This window comes from Grammomys surdaster, unplaced genomic scaffold (assembly GCF_004785775.1).
Source record: "Grammomys surdaster isolate TR1022 unplaced genomic scaffold, NIH_TR_1.0 123065, whole genome shotgun sequence".
NCBI classification, from domain to species: Eukaryota; Metazoa; Chordata; class Mammalia; order Rodentia; family Muridae; genus Grammomys; species Grammomys surdaster.
In genome coordinates this window covers 660-9034 of record NW_021618413.1, presented here as the reverse complement: position 1 = coordinate 9034, position 8375 = coordinate 660, and the positions used below count along the sequence as shown (strand labels likewise).

Sequence of the window (8375 nt, the reverse complement as noted above, 5' to 3'; positions counted from 1 at the left end):
AGCCTGAACAAACATGCATCTAACTGCCTCTGCCTCACAAGCATTCCGGATTAAGGGTGTGTGCCACCACAACCAGCAACAATTTTGTGTGTTCCTAACAAACAGTGGGAATGTCCACAACTGTTTGCGGGAGGATATGTTCTGAGAAATGATGAAATCTAGAAGGCAACAGAATAAAACTAATCTTCTTCCTTCTTGCTTTCCCAGGTGTCTGAACCAACATCAAGCCTGTCTCTCAGGCCAAACAGGTAGGCTGGTTTACACAGGAGTCTCTTCAAATTTTTCCTAGAACAAGGGGAATAGTCATCACAGATATGGATATGAATGTGCCATCAGACAGCCTTGTCAGATCAGGGCAGCCACTATCCCTAACATCTCAGGTAAAACACGGACAAAAGGAAAACTACAATCCCGATTTTTGGCACTTGAAGTTCCGAGCATACAAACCACTGGAAGAGTCTGACCCAGTCCAGGACCTGAGGAAGATCTCTGACTTATGCCATCAGTGGCTCAGGCCGGACCTGAACAGCAAGGAGGAGATCCTGGATCAGCTGGTGTTGGAGAAGTACCTAATCTGCATGCCACTAGATTTGCAGGCCTTAGTGAAGGAGAGCGGAGTGAAGAGCTGCAAAGACCTGGAAGAGATGCTGAGGGAAGGGAGATCCCACAAGTGGGTAAGCAGAGGTTCCGTTGTACACTCTGGGAAAGACAGCTGTGGGGGCTTGGTGACCTGGGAGCAGAGCCGGTAGAGAATCTTGCCCTAAATGTGTGGCTCTCAAGGGGAGAGTTTGCTTCCCAAGAGATAAATGACAACTTCTGGGGACTTTTATGGGCTTGTTTGTCTTTGTGAAGGTTACACAGAAACTTCATTTAGAGGCCAAGGGCATGTCCAGATCAGAAATAGTGCAATCTAACAGACCAATGATCAACTCATTGAGTCAGGGGATAGAAACAATGTTTTTTATTTTCTAATTTATTGTTTATTTTATGTGCTTTATATATTCATGTGTTTTCCCTGCATGTCTGTGTGAGTACCAGTGCCCTGCAACTGGAACTACAGTTTTGAGCTGCCATGTCGGTGCTGGGAATTGAACCTGGGTGCTCTGGGAAAGCAGCTCCTGCTACCAATCTCTCTGAGCTAACTCTCCAGTCCCTTTGTTGCTGAGGTTGTTGTGCTGTTGTTTTAATCTGTATGTTTCTATGCACTCATGATGCCGTTGAGGCCAGAGGAAGACATCAGGTCCCCTTGGAACGGGAGTTACATTTAGGAGCCACTCTGTTGGTGCAGGTCTGTGACCTTGAACAGTCAGTGAACAAAGAGCAGTACTCATAATCACTGAGCCCTCTTTCCCACCTTGCTGCCCCAGATTCTTTCTCTACTGAGACATGGTCTAATGTAGCCCAAGCCGGTCCCCAAGTCACTGTGTAGCTAAGTGTGACCTTGTGGACCAATCCATGCTCAGAAAGACAGATTAGCAAATAAGCCAAACTTCCTTGCTATGTCGGAACAGAAGCAAGAGTGCTTGCTGGGAGAACTAGATCCAGACTCTTACTTCAGTCTCACCCCAATTCCCTTTCTCCCCACAGTCCATAATCGACTACCAAGGACAGGCATGCCTCCTTCGGGATCCCAGTGTTGGGAAGGATGAAGCCCCAGAGGAGACATGGGATCCTATTGATTTGTCCCAAGAGCACCTATCAAGTAGGACGACGGAGTCTCTCAACAGAGGCCAGGCCAGCCTGAAGCAGCAGAGCCCAGAGCTGCAGAACCTCTCAGAAATGGAAGAGCCATCCACCAGCCAGGTGAATGCATGTCATTGTCCTTGGGGTGATTTGAGAGAAGGAGCTGGAAGACAGGAGGCCTGAGAGATTTGCCAATGGCTGGGGTCAGACACACTGACCATAGACATACATGTCTCATGCATATTGTTGTACAGAATGAAGACCTGTCTGTCTGCTACTCACGAAAGCTCAGCAAAAAGGGCAGGCCTGGCAGTGCAAGCATTTAGTCTCAGCTCTGAGGTGGAATGTGTGTGAGAAATATTTCTGAGTTCAAGGCCAGCTAGAACTACACATTGAGTCTCTCTCTCTCTCTCTCTCTTTTTGAGACAGGTTTTCTCTGTATAGCCCTGGCTGTCCTGGAACTCACTCAGTAGACCAGGCTTTCCTGGAACTCAGAAATCTACCTGCCTCTGCCGAGACTCTTTCTCAACAAGAACTGTGAGGCCAGAGTCAACACACACTGATAAAGCATGGTGCTATCCTGGACTGAAAGGCATTTGGAAAGCTAAGGGATCAGGTTTGAGGCCATTCTGGGCTACATAGAGTTCAGAGACAACATGGGCAACTCATCAAGACCCTGTTTCAAACAAACCAGGAAAAAAAGTCCAAGGTCCTGCAGGGTGGTCAGAGGTAGAGCAGGGGTGCAGAGTATTCACCAGTGGGGAGGGGTGTGGTTCTCAGTTATAGAGCGCTTGCCTGGACAGAGCTCTAGTACCACAGACCAGGGAACAAGCAAAGGAAAAAAGCTAGTAGAATACTGGATCTGATTGGGTGTGAGGAATGAAGGCGGTTCATTCTCCTGCAGTCTTTCAGGGACAGAAGGCTATAAGAAAGTCTACTTTTCCACCCTTCATTCTTTTGCTTAACCTCCCCAGATCCATACCTTTACCTGAGCCCTTCTTTGAAGACTAACCTCCCTGCCCCTGAATTAGTTTGTACTACCTATACAGCCCTGGGTGTGAGGCCATTCTGTGGATTGAGGTAGATCTATCAGTGATCCCAAAACCCCAACTCTCCCCCTCAGCAAAGCCATCAAGTGTCCATAAGCTCCTCATTTAGGGGCGGGGACTCCTGTGTTCCTCCTACTCCTTGCTGGAATGGTGATTGGCTGGATGCTGTAAAGGGCTCTCTAGCTGCTTTCAGTTCATGAGTTCAGCAGTCCTGCCCTGTCCTGTCCTTTCCTGTCCTGTCCTTAAGATTTGTCTTTATTCCTGTCACCATCCCCCTCCTCTGGACCTTTCACTTGACCTATTGTCTCACCCCTTTCTTCCCTACCCACACCCCACGTCTGCCTCTTAGAATCTTTTTGCTTTGTTTTTCAAGACAGGGTTTCTCTGTAGTACTGGCAGTCTTGGAACTCATTCTGTAGACCAGGCTAGCCTTGAACTCTTGAACTCAGGAATCTGCCTGCCTCTGCCTTCCAAGTGCTGGGTTTAAAGTCATGCGCCACCACCGCCTGGTAGTGTCTATCACTAAAAGTCCACAATCTGTACCAGGAGACACCTCCTCCACATCAGAGTCATTCAGTCCTCTATTATATTGTCCTGTTGTATGTGTGGGTATTTTTCTTGCATGTGTATCTGTATACCATGTGCGTGCCTGGTGTCTTCAGGGGTGAGAGGAGAGTGACAGACCCCTTGGAGCTGGACCTACAGGTGGGTGTGAACCTCCTTTTGGTTGCAAACCCAAGCCCTCCACAAGAGCTGTCAGTGATCTTAGTCTCTGAGCCATATCATCTCTAGTCCCATTAGCCCTAAATCTTAGTGTCACCAAGGTTGACAGGCATTTTGCTTGAAGAGTCAAGAGCAGGAAGGAATGTTTTTAGAAAATTCAAGTAACAACCAATGTGAGATTTAGAGGTATGGTAGTTAGTTACACATAAATGAAAGGTGTATGTTCAGAGACTCTCTTATGTATTGTATGGACCCATCACCTGTCAATTAATAAACCCTATGCACTGTAGAAAAGGGTAGAATTGAAGGTGGGGTACCCAGGATACAGAAGGAGTTCTGGAATAGAGGCTTGTGTGGGAGAGCTTCCCAGGAAGATGTGAGGCAGGCTTGGTACCTGAGCACAGGTGATCAGCCACATGGCAGAATGTAGTTCAAAATACTTGAGAGAATTTAAGTTATGATTTAGTCAGAATAATCTAGTTCTGTGACCAAGGTATTTGTAAATACTTCCTTCTGAGAGCATGGGCTGGGAGGAAGAACCAGGATGTGACTTGGACAGATGTACAAATAAGAGAAAAATATTCCTTTTTCTGGGATAGTAAGGTGGGCTCTAGAAGTATGAATATTCCCACAACACCGAAACAGAGTTAGTATACCAGATTGAGACAGATTACTCAACTCCATCTCTCCATGGGTGTGTAAACTACACGCACCCATAATTAATTGATCTGAATTGTCCCTTCAAGGTAGAGGACACTTTGGGAGTAATTCCTGAGAGGAGACAGCCAGCCTACCTGAGACCTGAGCAGAGCCTGGGGAGTGACTCAGTTTCTGACTGGGAAGAGGTGGAGACATCTGCCTTTGTTTGTCAGGACACTCATTCCTCACTGGGTCCTGGTGAGTGCAAGGAGGGAACTTACTGGGAACTTATTAGCCTGTCCAGTGCTCTTGGGGAGTTGGTGGGATGTTCCCAGCCAACAGCAGAGTTGAGTTTGGACAAGTCTGGTATGGTTGCAATGGACTTTTTCAAAATTTTTTTTGCATCCACTATTTTTTCCATTAATTTATTTATTCAACCTACATCTCAATTGGAGCCCCCTCCCCCCCCTTTTACTCATCTCCATCTGCTTAATCTCTGAGAAGAGGGGGTCTGGGTACAGTGTAGCATCTTTTTTTTGGTTTTTCGAGACAGGGTTTCTCTGTGTAGCCCTGGCTGTCCTGGAACTCACTCTGTAGACCAGGCTGGCCTCGAACTCAGAATTCGAAATCCGCCTGCCTTTGCCTCCCAAGTACTGGGATTAAAGGTGTGTGCCACCACTGCCTGGCGAAGATTATTTTTTTTCTTGCCTGCTTTTTTGCTCTCTTACTTTCTTGCTGTCTGTCTGTCTGTCTGTCTGTCTGTCTTGCTCGTTTTGTTTCCATTGTATTAATTTGAGTTCTTTGTCAAAAATCAAGTGTCCACAAGTGTGAGGCTTATTTCTGGGTCTTCAATAGTGTTCCATTGATCAGCCTGTTTTCATGCCAATATCATATAGATTTTATTACCTTTCCTCTGTAGTACAGTTTGAGATCAGGGATAGTGATACCTCCAAAAAGCTCCTTTATTGTACAGGATTCTTTTAAGCCACCCTGGGCTTTCTTAGTATTCCTTGTGAAGTTGAGAATTCTTCTCTCAAGTTTTGTAAAAGAATTGTGTTGGCATTTTGAAAGACATTGTATTGAATCTGTAGATTGTGTTTGGTAAGATGACCCATTTGTGCAATGTTAACCTACTTATCCATGAGCATGGGAGATCTTTCCGTCGCTTTTTATCTGAAGTGCTTATCACTCAGGTCTTTCACTTGCTTAGTTAGAGTAACACCAATGTATTTTGTTATTTGTGACTATTTTGAGGGGTGTTTCCCTGACGTTTTGCTCAGGACATTGTCATTCATAAAGAAGGGCACATGGTTTTTTGGGGTTTGCTTTTTAGTTAATTTTGCAACCATTCACTTTGATGGTGGTCTTTATCAGAAGTAGTCGTCCTCTGGGAGAATTTTTGGGGTTGCTTATGTGTGCTATAAGCTCATCATCGTATAGGAATGCTTTGAAGTCGTCCTTTCCAATTTGTATCCACCTGACCTCACTTAGCTGTCTCATTGCACTGGCTAGAACTTCAGGTAATATATTGAGGAGATAGGGAAAGAGTGGACAGCCTTGTCCTGTCATTGACTTTAGTTGAGTTGCTTCAAATTCCCCTCCATTTAATTTGATGTTGGCTATTGCTTGCTGTATATTGTGTTTTTGTTGTTTTTGTTAAATGTCTAGGTATGTGCCTTGTATCTCTGATATATCCAAGACTTTTAACATGAAGAGGTGTTGGATTTTGTCAAAAGCTTTTCCAGCTTCCAATGAGATGATCATGTAGTTTTTCTATCAGGTTGTTTATATGATGGGTTATGTTTGTGTGTGTGTATGTATGTGTGTGTGTGTTTATTGAAACACCCCTGCAACTCACATCACCAGATGAGCTCCAGGTGGACCTGACTGGCATGGGATTGGTAGTAGTTGTGTGTTCCAAGTTGGGTTTTCCTGGTGACCCCTGCCCTGTGTGCCTCCAGTGGGAGGGGTCCTGCCAGTGTCCTTGGGAAAGCACAGGAATCCCAGAGACAGACAATAGAAGCCAGGTGACCAAACACATGTCACCTCTGCTGGTTGTGCCCAAGGTGGACCCACTGGCAAGGGATTGTTGGGACAGGTTTCAATCTGGTTGTTTCTGTGGCCCCGGTAGTCCTCCACAGAGAAACAAAGACAATCTTAGGGTCCCACAATTTTTCTCAGGATATCAGGGTGATGCCAGGTCCAGAAAATGGAGGTTGGGGTACTGTGTGCAACTCACCTGTGCCTGCTGTCCCTCTGGGAAGCAGAATGGTCTTTAAGTACTGCATGAGTGGGTAAAGTGGGCAGGAGAGAATCAACCCAAAAATTATTCTATGACCTCCACTATCTTAGAATAGCACATTCTCCCATAATCTAAATATATATAATACTTTTTTTGAGACAGCATCTAATAGTTTAAATGTTGTGTGTGGAATCTCTTCCAGCTGGTTCTCTCAAGAGTAAAGGGTGCCATGTTGCCCCAAGAAGACACCACTGAGGATGCTGTGCCATCATTGACCCATATTCTAGAAAGAGAATTAGACTTGAAAAGAGATCTTCAGAGTCTTCATGGTTTCAAAATACCCACTTCCCAAGGAGTGCTCTCCTATATTGGCAAAACAGAAGATGGGATACAGCCTGCTTCCCTACAGCATGTAGAAGAAGTTAACATTGTTACTGGCCAGGCTCGGTTTCAGTGTACTGAACACAAGAAGAGGTTTCTTTACAGGTCTCAGTTTGACCTCCACAAGAGGTCATACACAGCAGAGAGACGGTTCAAGTGCAATTTGTACAAGTCCTTTGCACAGTCCTCAGCCCTGAGAGTCCTCCAGCGTGTCCACACCGGGGAGAAGCCTTATGCCTGTGCAGTCTGTGGAAAGAAGTTTGCCCACTGTTTCACCCTGCAGGGCCACAGATGGGTTCAAACAAATGAGAAGCCTTATGTGTGTAAGCATTGTGGGGAATGCATAGGCCACAAGGACAACCTCACTGTCCATTTCCGCATCCATCTCAACTTGAAACCCAAAACTCGATAAGAAGTGTGACAAGCATTTCCGACAGCAGGGGACTTTGAAGGGACACATGAAAACCCACAAGAGAAAGGGGTCTGGGTGATTCTGGATCCAGTTTTTTTTCTGGAAAGACTGAGATTGAAATCCAGAGAATTTTCTAGAGAACTGGATGCTGGGTTGCCCCTAGTGGATGTGGTCTCTTTCACTATGCCCTGTGGGTTATCATTTGTTTGAGATAAGGTTAGAACATGCATACTAATTTTAAATTAAATGTTTTAAAATTAAAATTATCATTTAAGTTACTCATCTATTCATAGATTTATTTATTTACTTAGAGACAAGGTCTCTCTATGTAGCCCTGTCTATCCTGAAGCTCACTATGTAGACCTGTCTGCTCTCTAGATCAGAGATCCTCCTGTCTACTTCTGGAGCAATGGGATTAAAGGCGTCATGCCTAATATTCTGTGTTTGTGTTTCCTGTAACTTTAAAACATGCTATGGCTCAGTGATTAAGATCACTGCTCTTAAAGAAGTCCTGAGTTCAATTCCCAGCAACCACATGGTGACTTTTTACCATGTATAATTGGATCTAATGTTCAGTTGTACTGTGTCTGATCAGTGAAAGTGTACTCATATACATACAATATATCTTAAAAAAATGTTATCCCCTTACCAGAAATGCCACAGTCTGATTTATGATCTCACCCTGTTCCCCCAGCTACAACTCAATCCCCCAAAAGGGGGAATCTGGGAGTTCCATCGACATTGCAGCACTCCCTCATGACTAGCTTTCTTCTGGTGACACTAACCCCAGGCTGCCTGCTTTCTCCTCCTGTCCACTGTGTAGCAGACCTGATTCCTCACTAGACTCCTTTTTTCCTCCTTCTGGGACCCAGAAGGCCCACCTTTTCCCCTTCTAGCAATTGGCTTCAATCTCTCTTATTGACACAATCAAGAACCAAATAGGAAACCCCTTTCCCTACTTGTGTGCATGGGTCTGTGTGGCATGTCATGTATGTGCAGGTCAGAGGGAAACTTGTGAGAGTTGGTTTACTCCTTGGTCATTGTGGGTCCCTGGGAATGAATTCAGGTTGTCATGCTTGTTGCAGGTAGATGGCCAATAATGATGGTTAATTTAGGAAGATGGTCACATGATCTAGTCACGGTCTTTTATCTCAGGATGACCTCATTTGAAGATGGTACCAAACACTACCTGGAATCATTTCTATTTATATTTAAATTTCTTTTGAAAATTTTAAAGACATTGGTG

General features: G+C 45.0%; 1 protein-coding gene across 1 annotated transcript; it reads left to right on the top strand.

Moving 5' to 3' along the window:
• The first annotated feature begins 314 nt into the window (after window positions 1–314).
• Window positions 315–7178, top strand: LOC114636237 (zinc finger and SCAN domain-containing protein 5B-like). The gene is made up of 5 exons (XM_028784441.1): window positions 315–674; window positions 1588–1803; window positions 4202–4356; window positions 6310–6315; window positions 6553–7178. Exons 1-5 carry the CDS (start codon window positions 315–317, stop codon window positions 7127–7129), a joined length of 1314 nt encoding a protein of 437 aa, XP_028640274.1. The 3' UTR covers window positions 7130–7178.
• The last annotated feature ends 1197 nt before the right edge of the window (window positions 7179–8375 follow it).

What these genes read in the sequence shown, in the direction of transcription:
- LOC114636237 (XM_028784441.1), top strand. Translation starts at nt 315, where the DNA reads ATGGATATGAATGTGCCATCAGACAGCCTTGTCAGATCAGGGCAGCCA. An exon ending in AAGGGAGATCCCACAAGTGG is followed by an intron (nt 675 to 1,587) that starts GTAAGCAGAGGT and finishes TTCTCCCCACAG; the next exon opens with TCCATAATCGACTACCAAGG. An exon ending in AAGAGCCATCCACCAGCCAG is followed by an intron (nt 1,804 to 4,201) that starts GTGAATGCATGT and finishes TGTCCCTTCAAG; the next exon opens with GTAGAGGACACTTTGGGAGT.